At 36.2% G+C, this 18,519-nt stretch overlaps 1 protein-coding gene across 1 annotated transcript; it reads left to right on the plus strand.

Annotated features, from left to right (window-relative positions):
* The first annotated feature begins 3,633 nt into the window (after positions 1-3,633).
* Positions 3,634-17,528, plus strand: LOC149787796 (uncharacterized). Its single transcript, XM_089974002.1, has 3 exons — positions 3,634-3,724; positions 10,917-11,132; positions 13,574-17,528. Exons 2-3 carry the CDS (start codon positions 10,931-10,933, stop codon positions 13,738-13,740), a joined length of 369 nt encoding a protein of 122 aa, XP_089830128.1. The 5' UTR covers positions 3,634-3,724; positions 10,917-10,930; the 3' UTR covers positions 13,741-17,528.
* Positions 17,529-18,519: the final 991 nt, after the last annotated feature.

An 18,519-nucleotide genomic window follows, 5' to 3' on the forward strand; every position in this document is an offset into this window, starting at 1 on the left:
TAAAACTTTGGATAAAAGAACCGTGTTTATTTAATGGTACAAACATATCACACAAACAAATTTGAACCGTCATTCGGAATACCTCTGTTTTATTTCCTGATTGCTGTGAAATTGATTGTACATTTAGGATAATATTCCTGGAATTCATACATTTAACCTATTTAAATTACTTCACTTTGTTGGATTTTATATTTTAGGGACAAATTTATATTTTGGAAAATTGAATGCTTGTTGGGTTTTATCTTATCTTGTTACATAATTTAAGCCCCTAGACGTAAGATTATGGAATAACCGAGTCGCAGCGGCGCTGTCGGCCGACGTCCTAGAGGTGTTAGTTTTCGTGGCCGTGATGAATCTCAATGATCATTTCGTAGTACCGATCGTTTCGAGACCAATGGCACATCACTTCACCGTGGCTCCCCGAAAGGGCCGTCTTAAGCGTGTACAATTGGGACAATTGATCATTTGAATGGGTAGTTCTATCAACCCTACGCCCCACCGACGACCACGACCGAAGTTTACGATGTGCTGTCTTAAGTTTCCAATCAAGGTGTCCAACATAACCAAGTTTGATAGCCTTAATCTCACCATCGCTGTAAATGTCTTTGGTTTGGACCATGCACTATATCCCATGTGCCTGACAATACCGTCAGCCTAATACTACTAACCGACATCGAAATGAATCAATATGCCTGAACCAAAGACCTTTCCCGGATGGTTTACGATAACAGTTAACATATGAACCAAAAACACGTTTGCTGCTGATTCTTCAACGCCGTCTACAGGTCGGACCTGCTTGATGGCTACGCAATAGATCGTCGTGCCGGAACCCGGAAAGAACAAGCCGTACGCCAAACACATCTTCCACCAGATGCTAATGCCATACGTAATTTACTTGCTTGTAGAATGGCGCAACAGCGACCTCCACGACAACGACACTCAGAAAACCATCAGTCAGCCCCCTGCTACTTCACTTTTCGCTGTGACTTGTGATGGTATAACTACCAAGCCTGTGTCGTACCGAGGAAAAGTCGTGAAAGCTAACCTTATCCGGAACCTAGGGTCTGATATGGTAGACATTCGCGAGGTGTTAACCAACCCCACCCCGATGGCCATGACGCCAGCCAACACGAAGGCGCTGCGACCACTATCTGCTAAAGGAGGTCCCGGAAACAGCATAAAATGATGACATCAATACCATCCGAACACCATGGAAACATTTTCTCTGAGCCAGCTATAGTTCATTGTTAGCCTCCAGTTCCTCGACGGCAACCTGACAAAAGTGGCCACAGACCTCCCTTAGGGGGCTTTCTGCATGACCAGGCGGTACACCGTATACGACTACGTCCTCTTGACCGCCAAAGGCATCTACCTGTACGAATATATGGACAGCTGTGACCGGTTCGAAGAGCTGTAGCTACCCCTAATAGCGTCTTTCTATAGCTAGTCCAGCACATATGGGCTACCTTCGACTGCAAGACCATGGAGGACTACCACAACCTGTACCCTCCAGCTGACGTTCTTTCTTCTGTCGTCTTCGAGGCCTTTCCGACAACCTCCTGGTAAAACCACTGGTATTGAGATCGAACTGCTCACGAACATCGACAAGTACCTGTTCTCTTAGAGCGGTCTTTGTATAGCACGTAAAGGCCAATATACCTATATGCTCATACCACGACCCAGTCAAGCTCACCAGATGGATCACCTGCTTTAACGCCAACAAGCTATAGTGCTACGCCATGATGCAGAGTCTTCCAACTGGAGGCTTCCGATGGGTCGACCCTAGACTTGAAGAAGACCGGCTAGGCTACCTGGTCTCAAACGCGCTAAATGATTACATCCCCGAGGTCGAACTAGAATACCCAGAAACGCTTCAAGTTGCCCACAGTGACTTACCACTAGAGACCGATGTTAAGACCGTCCCTGAAGAGTGACTTTCTATCTACCATCGCGGCCTTATCGATAAGCTGGGAAGTCGCTACATCAGCTGTATGAGGCTGGTGCCCATTCTGCTAAAAGAGGAGATTTACTTGTTTCACGACTGGAACGTCCATCTCTACATGAGCCTCGGGATGCGTTCAAATAAGGTTTTCCGAATGTCAGAGTTTGACCAGAGCCACTAGATAGCGCCCTAATCCAGAACAACACGGATCTCTGGACCAAGGCAACGAACGAACTCGATAAGGAGTTCTTCAAGCTGATTGAGATCATGACGGCAGACAGTCATTAAATAAATAAGAACCAGCAAGAATTTCAGGACATTATATATTTCTATAATTCAAAACGATGACAATTAAACTAACTACCAGTCCTGTCTTATGAAAGTATGACACTGTCTTACAGATGTCAAACTCTGTCTCATGGATGTCTAATCACATCTTATGAAAGTCCAACCCTATATTATGGAAGTCATACCCTGTCTTATGAAAGGATAACCCTGCCCTAGGGAAGTCTAGCATAGTCTAACCCTGTTATATATAAGATGACCATTAAACCAACCACTAGCCCTGTTGTATGAAAGTTTAACTCTATTTTATGGAGGTCTAACCCTATCTTATGAAAGTGCAACCATGTCTTATGACAGTCAAATCCAGTCTTATGGAAGTTTAACCCTGTCTTGTGGAAGTCTGACTATCTTACAGAAGTATAACCCTGTCTTATGAAAGTCTAACCATGTCCTGTGGAAGTCCGACACAGTATTATGGAAGTCTAACTCTGTCTTATGGAGAAAAAAATCATGCCTTTCAGAAGTCTAACCATGTCTCATAGAAATCTAACCCTGTCTTATGCAAATATAAACTTGCCTTACAGAAGTCTAACATTGTCTTATGGAAGTCTAATCCTGTCTTATGGAAGTCTAACCCTGTCTTATGGAAGTCTTACAGTCTTACGGAAGTCTAACCATGTCTTATTAATGTCCAACAGTGTCTTATGGAAGTTTACCCTGTCTTAAGGAAAGCTAACCCCGTCGTATGAAAGTATCTTAAAAGACCCAAAATAGTGCTAGTAAAATTGAACCGAACTTGAAATATTAACTCCAAAAATTTAAACCAGAAAACAAATTACGCAGAAAAATATAAATGCATTTAAATCGCTGTCTCTACTTTAACAAATTTATAGAAATAAAGCAAACTTTTATAATATCGTGATCCGGGAGATCAGTATTAACTTTGTCTTGTTTGGGTTACAAATTTTAGTCACCAGAAAACAGATTATTCCAGGTAAAATATGAGAAAAAATAACCTCACATAGAACAATATATATTTTCTAGAACATTACATACTTAAGGGTAATCCAATAAAATATACTATTTTTATGACTGCTTGTCGGATTTATTCACGATAATGTGATTTGGATACAGATGTTTTTATAACGGGTACGGGTAATACGGTTTAGTCCACACCCGGGTGTATTTTGGAATAGTTTGGTCCAAATTACCAAGCAGATGTTTCGGTTGCATTTTAAACATTTAATGAGTTCGTTTCTTTTTAATTCATCAATTAAAACACTTCAAACAAAACTTAAAAAATATAAATAAAAAGTGTTACTCGTCAAGCACCAAGCGATGAAAGCCAAAGCGGGCTGGTGACCTAGGCTTCCTCTTCACTCGATTCAAATTCCGTTTTTGGACATACCGGATTGATGTCTCACCTGATTCGCGCATGCCCAGTTATATCTATATAATTGTTGACAACTGAGTATTTGTTCGTTCACGATAGTAATGGTAAGTTTAAAGCTTGATTATATGACGAAGTTTTAGTACTTAATAAGTAAAATCATCAAATAAATTGGTGACTGAATGACCGTCGAGCAGTCTCGAGTGAAACTTGACGAAAACTACCTGAACACACCTGAATTTAATTGGGTCATATTTTGGTCGCCATTTGTATTGTAACGTATTTGAGATTTCAGTCATCGTTTAATTTTACTAGTTTTTAATACAGTTGTGGTCTGGTGAGTTTTATTTTACCAGAGCTTGCTTGTTTATTCAACATTGCCATAATCAAAGTCACAGGTGAGCAATAACTTGAGCGTCACACATGCCCATGTACAATACCACAGTCTTCAAGTTGTGCAGAACTCTAATTTCGATAATTATAAATATTCTTTAGTGACCTTGATGGAAGCCAGGCAGAATCTACTTTAGTATACAGGCATCCAGTTTGACAATATCGGAACCAGTGTATCCGGATTATGTTATTTCATGTATATCTGTACGATCTTTTTGCTTGTTTTTAATAACGATGCATAGGAAAAGAATGGACATTTTTGTACTCAAAATGTTTTGTGGTGCTGTTGGTTTAGGTAATGTTGGTATTAATACTAGTACCCCACCCCCTTCGTTGACAGTGTACTAAATTCGCTGCAATATCTGTCATTTGGGGCAGCCAGGTATTATTTGCACAGATGTTTTTCTCCAAATACTTTTGATAATGTTAGTAACAGTGAATATGTACTATTACAGATCAAAGTCTCCTTAGTTTATTCCACCTAAAAGTAAATGCTAAGTGTTACCAAGAATGCGCATGTACTATTACTGACAAAAGTCTCGTTAGTATTTTCCACCAAAACGTAAATGTGAAGTCTTACCAAAAATGAATTCCTGGCACTCAAAGCATAATAGGCTGCCATTTTGATATGGCATCTGATTCGATGAGCAAGATACTTACTAGAACAAAGTGCAAAGCCTATATCACCTGGAACTGACTAATGCTTGGGACAGTTGAGAGGCATAATTGCTCTTGCCTTGGGATCCTGCTGCTTTCCACACATACGTCAGCAATTCAAATCTGAAGTCAATAGGCACTGGATACATGGGTATTTTGTTCTAACAGGGATTAATTCTAAAAAGTCAGAGATCTGAAGGATTTAATGCCATGGCTGTATAGAAGAGTGATATATTTACCATCTGCAAAGGTCATGCAAAATTAATTTATTTAGTCCCGAGCAGCTAGATAATCCACCTGAATAAAATGCTCCAGCACAAATTGTGCCTTAGTGTTCAGACTCCTTGGTCATAAACAAAGTAACAGAAAGAAGCAAAACCAACAATTTTTTTAAAATACTTAACAAATAATTTAATTATCAGAGTTTTAAAATGAAAATGTAAGAGGAACTTAAAGTATTATGATTTGAATCCAAAATAATCCTAAAAAGTTCTGTCCTAGTCCAAAAGAATTGAATGTACCAAAAGAATTTAAGATTTTCAAATGCATGTATCACAGTGGTACTGTCCAGAGCTCCTGATTAAGTCACAATAGTCCCAGAATAATGTTCCAGTCCAGTGAGCGCTTTGTAGTTCCAATGAATAATCCTCTCAAATTATCTTAACACAGTATTATAGACATCTGCAGACTGATTTTCACCTATGAAGCAAGAATCAGTATAATAGGAATGGCTCAAAAATAGGAATGAATCTTAACTCTCACCAACAATAGGTCCTATGCAACCTACTTGTAACTCATTTGGCCCTGGAGATTTTTGTAGTTTTCGTCTGAAATGTGAGTAGGAAAGACATTTTGGGGTTGTTTTTGAATACATCATAATACATCAACTTTCAACAGATTTTCCATGAGACTAATGCCTAGTTGTATTAGAAACATCATTTTCCATTGGCTATTTTGCTTGTGCATGAGCAGAAGGGTAAAAGTTGGATTTTTTTAATATTATTTTTTTGGGCTTAATGGACCCATCATTTTCGTATAAAGACCACTCTTTATTCCAAATGCCCACATTATCCTATTTTTTTCAAAGGTTCACCTGTCTGTGTCAGCTCAGACCAGTCTGCCTTAGATCTGAGGCCAAAAGGTCTAAAATCTGGACACAAAATCGGATTCCGACGAGCAAATTTTGGGTGAAAAAAAAACGGGTCCAAAAAATTAGGTTTTTCCCTCTGTATTTTGTAGTGCAACTAGAATGTCCAGATTATTTAGTATCATTGTAGAGTTATATCTGTCTGCGTTTTTGTAATACCACCCACTTTGGTGTATCTTAAATGACCTTGATGCTGCAGAGCTCGGAAGTAGGGTACAGCCTAATCACGCCTACAGGTGGGATTGGGGCTGAATGAGTTAATATTTTAAAATATAATCTGATACCAGTGTACAAAAATTAGCTAATGTCTTGAACATAGATGATCATTACAAGTTGCAGACATGAACAAAAACTACACATAATATAGATACAAGGATGTAGCAAGAGTTACAAAAAACATAGATATGAATAACGCTTAGTTGTTCTTCACTGCCAGTTGTATCTGAAAATTATAGGTGGAGAACAACTTGTTAGTCTGGACAGACATGAAAATTCCATGTCATATAGATGATCATGCTTTGTAAGAAGAGACAGTCTGTTGTTCCAGTAACAGCTGATAAATTTATTTGGTAGCTTCACCATTTTGAGGCTTTGGGGTCATTGCTAGTCAACCAAATAGCTGCCTGCAGTGTCTTTCATCTATCCACAGTTCTCAGTGCATTTTTAAAACTGATGAGTCATTTGACCATTGACCCCAGATTTGACAGTTGACCCCAAAATCTCAATAGAGCATAATGCTTGGTAAATAAAAATTAATCACTGAGCATAATGCTTGGTAAATAAAAATTAATCACTGAGCATAAACATAAATCACTGAGCATAATGCTTGGTAAATAAAAAATAAATCACTGAGCATAATGTTTGGTAAATTCTTAATGTATACTGAATGATGCATTAATTACAGCACCAAAATTTTAAATATTTCTCCTATTGAAGCAAATTAATTTCCAATAAAACACAAAGTTTGTGCACTAATCTTTGACAACTGGCTTCATCAGCTGCCATATTTTCCAGTTTTGTCTTTATTATTATAAGTTGATGGGCAGTGAAGCAAATGCCGATGTTTGATCAAAACTTAATTTAATCAAGTCATCCTTCTTCTCGTATCATAAATGTCAAAGATAATATTGGCAGGTACGGTATAAACAGTAGTGTTGTAAATGTTGATCACTGGCTCGTGCAGTAAATTTATTACAGACAGCATGCATTCAGTAGGAAATTATGCTGCAGTTAAATCAGTGGTAATTAAGACCGATGTTTTGGTCAAAATCAATGAGCTAAGAATGCATATGTTGGAATTTACATGCATCAAAAATGGGTCTGATTTATATTCCATGCATCAGAACCAGAGGGTACATGTCACTGTCTGTTGAGAACCTTTGCTTTCGGTCCTTTTTATTTAAAAAGATTTTATATGCTGTTCAAAAGTAAGTCAGTTCGATCTTGTAATAAATGTCAAAGTCATTCACAGATTTTCTCAAGCAGAAGTGATAATGTGAATATTTACACTATGTATTTCAAGCAAATTGGCAAATAGGAAATAAATATTTATAGTTTAACTTGTCACATTGTAATATTAGTACATGTACGTATGAGATTCACTAAATTAGTCCTAACCTAGCCACCAGCATTTTGTGAGCTGAGACTGAAATGTTCCAAGCTTGCAGACTGCAAAAAATTTGGCTTGTCAGAGATTGTTTTGACTAAAGCTTTCAAATTTGCCTCAAGTTGAGAATGTTTACACTACCATTAGAACATGAAACGATTCCTCTAAAACATGATTATTTCACTAGCATGCCAAAACTCACTGCCAATCTCTGGCAAATACAAGTCGTTTTCATTAATGATATTAACAGGAAGAGTAAATTCTTCTCAGTTTAGTCTGAAAATAAGTATTTTCCATAATAGTTCCGAGTACTTGTCACATTCTTAAGATAATACAATTTTTTTTTACCTGTTTACCTAAGCATTCACTCAAAGTTTGACCAGACAATGAATATGTCTGCAGACTTAGAAAGAAGTGATGTAATATATATGTAGACTTTGATTCCATACTCTACCAGATTCCATAATGGGCATTGTTATCAAGATTAAAGCAAAAAGTCAAACTTAACCTTCCGTATCCATTAAGTTGATGAGGCCTGATACATAAATTTCCTTAAACATCATTGTGTATTGTGGTGTTTGGTAAAGTTGGGGTGGGGTGCTCCCAATATATTATTTAAATTACTACGGAAGTCCCACCCAGGCTCGATTTTGTAGGAAGTGAAATTAGTGATAGAGAGAGGTAAAGCTCCGAGCCCCCAGTCAGCAATGCCGACAGTTAAATTATTGAGAACACAGAGGTGAAATTCAAAGGAATAACAATTTAATACAATTCAATATTCAAATGATAATAATTTCCCACTCTTCTTCCTCTCGACCAAGTGATAGCCTATTGCATCCTGTGATTTATACTGTGAGATCACTTTTCCACCTGTCCTTGTTTTCTACTCATCTGTATCTCTCCTATCCTGCCAATTCTGTCCTTCCGACTTCTCTCCTAGAGACTTGGGACCAAACCATTCCGGAAGTCTGTCCCCATAAAGCTTCCTTTACAAAACTTTGTCTTTCCTTAGAATTTCCTAAGTTTTCCCGCTAATTCATAAGTGGCTTTCTGGAGTTATTGCTACAACTTCTCAGCACGATGTTTCACAATGACTGGGGTTTCTAGATTAACGTACTCAGTTAAATTCGGGTTGAAATGGTGACCACACCCTCTCTCAGTTCCAACTGAATATCGATTCTACCCTGTACTGTTCAACTTAGCAGACAATGCTCTGGCCATCTGTCAACGTGGTGAGATTTATGATGCCAGTAATGGTCCTTTGTTCTTGAACAAAGCTTTCAACATCCACATGATTTTTGACACCCAAAAGCTGGGCTCTCGTAACAATTACGAACAGGACCACTATAGCCATGGGGTCTAACATATATACATGGCTTCTAACCAGTTCCTTTGTTCCTGACTTACATAATCGCAGGCGGGCAACACATGTATGGAGACCAAAAATTACACTGTATTCCATGACAACACTGTTAAAAGTCTATCACAATCTTACCTCAGTCATGTAAGGATATATAAGCAAACAATTACAGACATCATCTTGATTTTCTCATTTAGTATTGATGAACATTTCAGTTATACAGCATTTATTTTTCATTAACACCTAGGCAGATATAATATGCTGGTTTTTTAAATCTTTTCACCAGTTTATAATGATAGCAGATTACAGACAAGGATTCTGAGCCAATACTGCCATTATTTTTCTTGTTCAGGGAAACACAATCTGTTTAAATTCAGATCTCTGCTGTCCTACATGAACATCTGACAACGACCCCTTAAGGGTCATGGTCTAGTGACTTTTGAATTAGCCAACGGAAATGCAGCTTTCAGAAATCTGAAAGTGAATCAGATCATTTGGTACACATGTTCTTCATCCACATTTCCCTTGCCTCCAAATGCAAAAATATAAGACTTTATCTGATTGGTTGATAAAATTAGTGGTTATGGTAATAACATAGGTTACAAGAACATGACCCCCAAGTGGTCCCAGTCAGATCTTCATGTATAACAGCAGAGATTTGATTTTAATCTGATTGAGGAAAACAAACATTGGAAAACAAATTGTTTTATTTATTGTTTGAATGGAAGGCAGGTTTAGTAAACTTTTAAAGGGATATGCTTGCGGGTATTGCTGTGATAGTTGGTGGACACTTTTCACATATGAATACAAGAGGGCATACAAAATTTATGATGATTATACTGAAACCAAATTAAAAGATGAAACAGAAATATAAATTTTGTTTGACAGGACTTACCTTAATTGGTATCCAAAGATGGAATTCGCACAAGTGTCCATGAAATGGTTTGTGAGCTGTCCGGATGTGCTTAAGTTAGAAAGCAGCATATGCTGTTTATTTTTGGCATTTAGTAGCAAACCTGGAAAAATGTATATGTTATATCAATCATTCTAAATGGGCAATATTTACCTATTTAAATGAATTTTACATTTTTGCCAATCATTCGGTAAAACACAAGTAAAGAAATTTTCTTGATAGCAGCAAATTTAACAGTTTTGTATGGACCAGCACAGGAATGATAAATAGAAAAAAGATTTTGTAAAATAAAACCAGCAAAAAAAACCTTTTATTTAATTACAGTATTAGACCGTTGTTGTTGTAAGATTGAACGCCATTTTTTTAAACACAAGATAGGCTATACATAGCAGCAAGTATAAATGGTGGAGTTAGAACCTGGGAAAACCCGAGAAAGAACCACTGACCCACAAGAAGCTGTTGGTAAGCTTTCTCACATATCCACATTGGTTGAACCCGAGATTCAAACCCATACAGACAGATGAGATGGCAGTGATTTGTAATGATGAGTGCTTTAGACCACTTGGCCGTTCGGGGGACCCTTAGACCTTTGTTGTATACATGTTGTGTTAGTAAAGATACACATGTAGTGTTTAGATGAATGGGTCCTGTGACAGTTGCATTGGTATAATAATGGGGACTATGGGCCAATGCTAATTTCAGAAACACCAGTTCTAACAAGTTTTAATTACTTAATGGAGTGGCATGTTAAATTAGAAAGATCCATTCAAATTATGACTATCTTTGTGATCTAAAGATGCCTATCCTTCATAGTAGTGTGAAATATCTTGGTTTTATTTTTTAATGCTTTTGTCATTGTGTATGTGCAGATACATTCCTTTTTGTCAAGCACAGGGCATGGACAAGTGGACATACCTGGCTGGGCAACTTTTGGATTTACATGCCCAGTGGGCAGGTTATAGAAATTCAGATTTTTCTTGTCTTAAAATCGAGTCACAGTTCAATTTTCACAACATTTATGATGTCAGGGATTCTCCTCATGGGGTTGAAGAGAAACCTAGATGTAATGTTAATCTTTGTTAACTAAATACTGCACAGTTTTGAGAATAAGTGACAACACTACAGTAAGTGGTTTTGTGCTGCAACTGGTGCAGACCCACTGATAATAATAATAGTAAAATCTTACAAGGATTCACATTTTTAAATGCTTGTCATATTTTCAGCGTAAGAACTGAACATGACGACACCAACTACAAACCCAGACTTTTTGTACCCAGTGACTTCAAAGCAAGTGCTGGTCACACGAGATCCCGTGTTCATTAGACAAGGAGTCATCAATGGCCACTACATTGGCAGAAAGCCAAACAACTACCTTGTCGTGGCACTGATAATGTGTGTCATCAACCCTGTCCTTGGACCAATTGGACTTGTATTTTCAAGTAAGTATATGCCCAGCATGTGAATCGACTTAAACAGATCGTTTCAGCAGCATTGCCAGCTCACATGGAAATCATGGGGCCCTAGCAACTAGTTAAACTCCTGATACCATTTTGGCAAATAATTGCATTACATTTCTTCTTGCTCATACATTCATTGTTGTTCTTGTGTTTCTTATTCTACTTTTTCTCTTTTGGCTTTTAATTCATCATAAATATTTCCAAGATTTATCAGCAGTCACACTACTATGTGAAGTGGGTGACCGAGTTGCCTAAAAAGGAAAACATCACCTTTTTTCTGTTAGGAAAGCAAAAACAACTTCGCCCTGTGCATGTTTTTAGGTGTACATTGAGTAATGTTACATTTTGAGATGCTTCCTTCCTGTAGCCAGTTATTTCCGGTGTTGGAGCTCAAGGCAAAATGTGTGCATCAGTAGCTGGTGTTTATTTCAGTGATGCTGACAAACTCGTGCATATTCACATCATGTGTTTTGATAGCTGATTGACCATTAATCCTTTCCCAAGTAAGTTATAGCAGAGATGTGTTATATATGTCTCTGGTTATAGCAACTATCAATGGCAGATTTCCATAGATTTGATGATAAATAGTATGCTAATAGCAATTTGTATTTTAAGAACAGAATCGGTGATCTGCATAATTGCATTTGTATACTAAATCTTTAATAACATAATATTTTGACTCTGCTTTCTATAAGTTGAATGTTTCTTAATATATTTGCCCAAATGTTTATGAATTGTTTACTTCCCAGATACAGCAATGTCAGCCATTTTTTCCCCCTGACAGGTTCATTTATATACATGTGGCAGTTAAAATCTTCAGGTCACAGATTCTGTTCTTAAAACACACTACTTGTTAAGGTTTTAGTTATATATGAGCTAAGATAGTTTATTTTGAAATAGGTTTTCTTAGTTCTTTTACCTTGAGGCATGGTCTTAGTTAAATAAAATTTGTGTTATGCAATTTTTAGTTAAAGCGATTTCATTTGCTTATATTGTGGTGTTCCACAGGGGTCTGTTATTGGACCTGTTCTCTTCATTCTGTACACCCAGTCGCTCTCAAGTGTCATAGATCATCATCCAGTATCTCACCAATTGTACACTAATGACACACAAATATACAAATCTAGCCACCCAACGAAGTTGATGCTACCATCCAAGGTGTAGAGAGGTGCATTTCTGATGTGAAATCATGGATGACATGTAACAAGCTGCAGATGAATGATGATAAACTGAGGCCATTCTGATCACAGCAAAAAGACTTTCTCATTCACATCCTTTACCTGAAACAATAAATATCAGCAACGCTAACATTAAATTCACACAATCAGTACAAAACCTAGGTGTTACTCTGGACAGTACTGTCACATTGCACCAACATGTCATGAACATATGCAAGGCTGCATATCTTGAGCTGAGACGCATCAGCTCAATTCACAAATATCTTTCAGTTGATGTCACTAAAACACTTGTGTGTTCATTAGTACTTTCAAGACTGGACTATTGTAACTCAATTCTGTCTGGTTCATCTCAATATCTACTCCAGAAACTTCAAAACACAGCTGCTCGGATTATACTTAGAGTACCATTATCAGAGCACACCTTCCTGCTGCTCTGTACCCTACACTGGCTATCCATTCGATAGCCAAAAAATTTGTTCTTTGTGCTACATTTCACTGTCAGACTCTAGTCCAACATACCTATCCAACCTCACCCATGTGTACACACCAGCAAGATACTTACACTCCTCTTTTGACAATCATATACTCATTATTCCCACTATGAAAACAAAGTCATATGGACAGCGTTCTTTTGCATACCAGGGCCCAGCAACGTGGAATGAATTGCCCACTGAACTTAGACACAAAGACACAGTGGTCACATTCAAGAGGGCTCTCAAAACTCACTTATTTCAACTGCAAGAACAAACTTAAAGACCTAATAATGTTTCCTACCTGAAATTTTCTCAGCATGTTTTTTATTTTTTTGTTTTTCTAATTTCATGTTGTTTGTTTTTGTAATAATATTATTATATGTTTTTTATCTTATAGGTGTTGTCTAATGTTGTAAAGTGCTTAGAGCTTCTAAAGATTAGGCGCTATACAAAGTCCTCATTATTATTATTATATTTAATGAATTTCTTGATAGATTTCTTCATACTTGGGATGAATCATTAGTTCATTCATTGATACATTCACTCAACCTTTTGACCTTGGATTAAGGTTGTTTTTACAGCAAATCTTTGCATGAGGGCTTGCTATTCTTGTTCATACTTTGTTTTGAATTTTTGGTGTATTGATAAATATAATTTTTATAGAAATAATTAATCCTGTTAAACTTCAAATGTGTTGTACAAATGGCCTTCCTCTCAAATTATTTGCTCCATTTTTACAGATATATGCTGACACTTATTTCTCCATTTTCAGTAATGTCTGAGCGATCATACCATAATGGTGATCTGAAGTATGCAGAGAAGTGGGCCATGTATTCATTCAGCTGCAGTATGATGACATTTATTGCATCTGTAATCATCTACATTGCCATCGGCTTTACGCTCAGCCCATACAGATTCAAGGGAAGCTCCTCTTATTGAATCTTCATCACCATTTACAGAGATTGGTTCACTTTTCTTCATTATGCTGAAAGGTTTTAGATAAACTGTCCAAGTTAAAGCTGTTATGAATCTTAACAGAACTTAGTTACAAAATCTTTGTATAGAAATCTGCAGAAATTATTTTTGTCATAATAAGGAGTGGAGAATCTTTGTTTCACATTGCTTGTTCATATCGCTCAAGAGTGAATCAGACTCGACTCAGTTTCTTAATTTCTCACTTATTTCTAATCATAATTTCATTGAAAAGATTATTACGAGGCTGGTAGAATATCAAGGAACACTTGATAGATTCTGATTTTAGGTCATATGTACATGCAGATAACATTTTTATTTTATGCAATTCAAAACCTTTTTCTTTTGAGAAAGTAATGGCAAATGGGATCTGACATTAGCACATAACAGAACTTTTCCTCCCAAATTTTTAAATTATCAAGGCATTTGTTTACAATAACCAGCCAGTTATGTCCCATCTTATGTTTGTATTAGCGGAAGAGGTGACTTTATTAACCTGTACAAATGTAAAGATTTGTGACTGGAGATTTTTTTCTTAAATCATATTATGACTACCATGGAATGCATTCTTTTTATGGGTATTAATTTTCATGGTTTTGCAAAAAAAGGTCATTTTCCTTGGTACCAGAATTTGGGCATTGTGATGGGGCAATCTTGATTCAGCATAATTGGATCTTTAAATGCATGATTTGTAGTAGAAACAAAAAACGGTACAGTATGAAAAAATAATTCACAACATTGGCCATGCTGCCAAAGCTATGGGTCATGCTTGAAAGAATTATACAGATCTGATTTTGTATTATGGGTCAGAAAATAGATTAAAAAGTGAGAAAGCATGGGCAGATTTAATTTAATTTTAGAGGTATTCTATTTTAAAGATATTAAGGCATTTAGTTAGCTCACTACTTCTGTGATGAGTCGTATTCTTATAACCATGATATTTTTCAAATAAAGTATTAATGGAATCAGAATTGTCTATCTTGCAAAATCTAATGGAATAGTTCTCATATGATCCATAATGTTAACCGGTGCCATATTTTATTTCTTAAACCCTTTTCAGTCCAAGGTAGTAGTTAAAGAGTCAAATGCACCAAAAGAGCCATTAGTACCTTTTTTGTTTGAAGGAAATTTTATATATGGAGTTGGTAACCATGGTAATGATTTTCATGTGTTAAAGAAGAATTAAAATTGAGTCTCTTTGTCATTTCCCTGTTCCCATACCCAGCAAGATCTGCAGCCAACAGTCTCCTTATTATCTCCCTGTTCCCATACCCAGCAAGATCTGCAGCCAACATAGTCTCCTTATTATCTCCCTGTTCCCATACTCGGCAAGATCTGCAGCCAACATAGTCTCCTTATTATCTCCCTGTTCCCATACAGATTTGCAGCCAACATGTGAAGTCAGTATACTTAATCCTCTTTATTCCTTTTGGAACATTAGGCTTTGCATGCATACAGCACGGCTGCTTTTTCTTCCACCATTAAATAATGCCAGCCCTTTTCCTATGTTTCACCAACTCATGAACATGGTCACACAGTCTAGCCATGATGATGGAATGTACTGAATATTGTGCTTTAGTTACCAAACCAAAACATGACACATAAACAATGATTCATGGTGATCTTTGTAACTGATTTACAGTTTTTAGTGTGTAAATACTAAAAATATAAGTCATCACAGGAAAACTTATATTGTGTATTCCAGTTTTTGATGTGTTGGAAATATGCATGTTCTCAGACCTGATTAGAGATAGTGCTGGCATGGTTGTAATTTTGAGTCCTTAAGACTGGGTTGAGTTTGCCACTTAGAGTAACCCCAGTTTGATTCCTGTTGAAACCTTAGTCCTAATCTGGAAACTGTTTAGATTTCCACCCAATAACCGTGATTATATACTTATGAGGCATAAAAAGATAAATACACACGTGGCATTGGCCTTTGGATCCATGCCTATCCTCAGGGACTTTGCCAGAAGGCACAGTATAGGGGTTATGGGATCAAAACAAGTACATGTTGGGATATGTGTTGTACCAGATAACCCATAATTTTTAATGTAATTTGTATTACTAATTAATACTATTTTCTATGCATATGTTTATGTATATATGTATAAACATGTATTCATTGAGAGTAATGCTGATTTATAATATAAACATTTTTTTTTGTATAAGATTTAACTTTATTAAGATACTAAATTTTAATTATTAATAGTAAATATATGTATTTCACAGAGGTTGATGATCAATCATTAGATGAATTGACAAGTTGAAGTGCATTTCTTAGTGTAAATATAGTTTCCTGCAATCATTCATTTGTATCGATGAAAACTGCTTTATATAAATATGTCCTCAAGGTCCCTCGAGGGTTATTATAACAACGGGAACAAAATTAAAATTTGTACATTGTATTGCAGGAAGGAAATTCTGTATTACAATGCATTCATATCAGTAATTAAGTTGTAATAAATAAATAGATTTTGGAATTGTGTAAAAGTTATACATAAAATATATGTGAAGTAAAAATTATGATAGTGGTATTTTCCATTGGAAAATATGTATCAGTAACATTGTTTAATTCAAACCAGACCAATGGAATGAAATGTCTTTAATTACAAAACCTTTTTATGCCAGACTATGATAGTCGCAGGGCTAATGGTATGAACGTTGACTGTGCACATGATGGTATATCACACCCTGGTTAGATTCAGGATTTCAATCAATTTCAGGCACCATTCCAGTTTAAATCTTTATTAAATAATAAAAACCTAGACTTTGTCAGAACCACTTGAAGCAGTTTTAAATAAAGGTAAAAAAAAAACCCTTAAAAATAATTTACAAATAATCAGAAATCATTTTTGCATGATGTTGTAACATGCAAAGTTTTTCTTAGAAATATTTTTAGTCACATAATTTATTATTTCATTCTTGTATTTGATATAACACAAGATTTCATTTTTCTGTAGTTGAGAATCTAAAACCTTTCAATTCTTCAACATGCAAAGAGATTGAAATTTATCCACTATACTTTGCTTGACAAAGTCTTCCGTTAAGCATCATTTGCAACGAAATATCATTTAAAGTACAATAACTTTTAAAGAATTCCACTTAATGACTATTCATTTATATTCCCCCAGACTGAGGGTGGTAAAATGTAGCAATTTGAGATGTCCATCTGTGAACAGTGTGATTCATTCAGCATAACTTTAGAATTCTAGTTTGCTCAGTTCTTTTTCTTCTCAAATCTTGTATATGCATTACACATTGATAAAACCTATAATTTCTAGAGCTACTATATCCAAGGTAATTGGAACTGAATATATAATTTTCCTTTCAGCACAGCAAATCCTATTTCATAAAATCAAATTTTCATAAAACTTCATAGGTAGTCTACACTTGGACAAGCTGACCTTCCTAAAGATGACTGGAGCCAGAATTGTCATTTTGGGGGCTTAAAGTTTCTCATACCCAGTTTTCACAATTTCTTGATTGACACTTGATGAAAGGCCACCCCCTATTGTCTGAAATTGATAATCAAAGGTTCATTTTACATTTGTAATGGTTTTCATCAATCCTTATGATAAGTCTTTCAAGAGAGGCTAATTTTACTAAACTGGGAGCATTCCACCTTCATTACCCGCATTTCATGCATCTTGTTTGTCTTTTAATAAGATATTGCACAAGTATGTTCAGCATCCATATATATGTATAGTTTATTGTAGTACATTATTCATGATTAAATACAACTGTATATTTTTAAATTTGTTGCCCTTTTTCTTGAAAAGTTTTTATATGCTGGCCATAAGGTGGGGTTTGTGAGATGTCTGTCTGTCTGTTACCAGTTTAATTTCTGCATGAAAACTTTAATTGTCCACAATGTACAGTTGCCAAATGTGGTGGATGGTTTGAGCTTGGGATAATGAGGAAGCCCATCAATTTTAGACTTAAAGATCAAAGGTCAGGGTCAGTGACTGAAAGAAGAAAAAAGGTTTCCACACAATAACTTGTGTTCTTTCAAAATATAGTTATCACACTTTGTGGCTGGCCCGCACTTGTGGTAATAAAGTTATTGATTTTGGACTCGAAAGATCAAAAGTCATGATCACTATGGCTGACAGAAAAAAAATAATTTCCATAAAAAAATCTGATTTCTCCATTAACAACAGTAATAAAACTTTGTGGATGGCTTTCACTTAACCTATTCATTTTCATGGGTGGTATTACAATAAAGCAGACAGATGTAGCTCCACAATGATAACAAATAATCTGGACTTTCTACTCACATTACAGAGAACTGTTATTTTTACACCAAAACTTCGCCCATTGTTGGAATCGGATTTTGTGTCTGGAATTTAGACTTTTTGGCCTTTGATCTAAGGCAGACAGGTCTGAACTGCACACAGACCGGTGAACCTTCGCAAAAAGTAGGATAAGTTGGGGATTGGGAACAAGAAATGGTCAGGATTAAAAAACGATGGGTCCAATAAGTAAAAAAGCAAAAAAAAAACTCCCAACTTTTACCCTTCTGTACATGCTCCAGCCAAACAAAAATGTTTCTAGCACAATTAGGCATCAGTCTAAGTGCAAAACTCTTAGAAGCAGATGTATTCAGAAATAACCTCCAAAATGCATTTCCTAACCCCGTTTCAGGCGAAAATGACAAAAATCTCTGGAGCCAAAGGAGTTAAATATACATAGCATATAATCTTGGACAAAAGGTGGATGTGATGTTTCATGGGAATTGTAAAAAGT

Source organism: Sinohyriopsis cumingii, chromosome 11 (genome assembly GCF_028554795.1).
Source record: "Sinohyriopsis cumingii isolate HCF-2022 chromosome 11, ASM2855479v2, whole genome shotgun sequence".
NCBI classification, from domain to species: Eukaryota; Metazoa; Mollusca; class Bivalvia; order Unionida; family Unionidae; genus Sinohyriopsis; species Sinohyriopsis cumingii.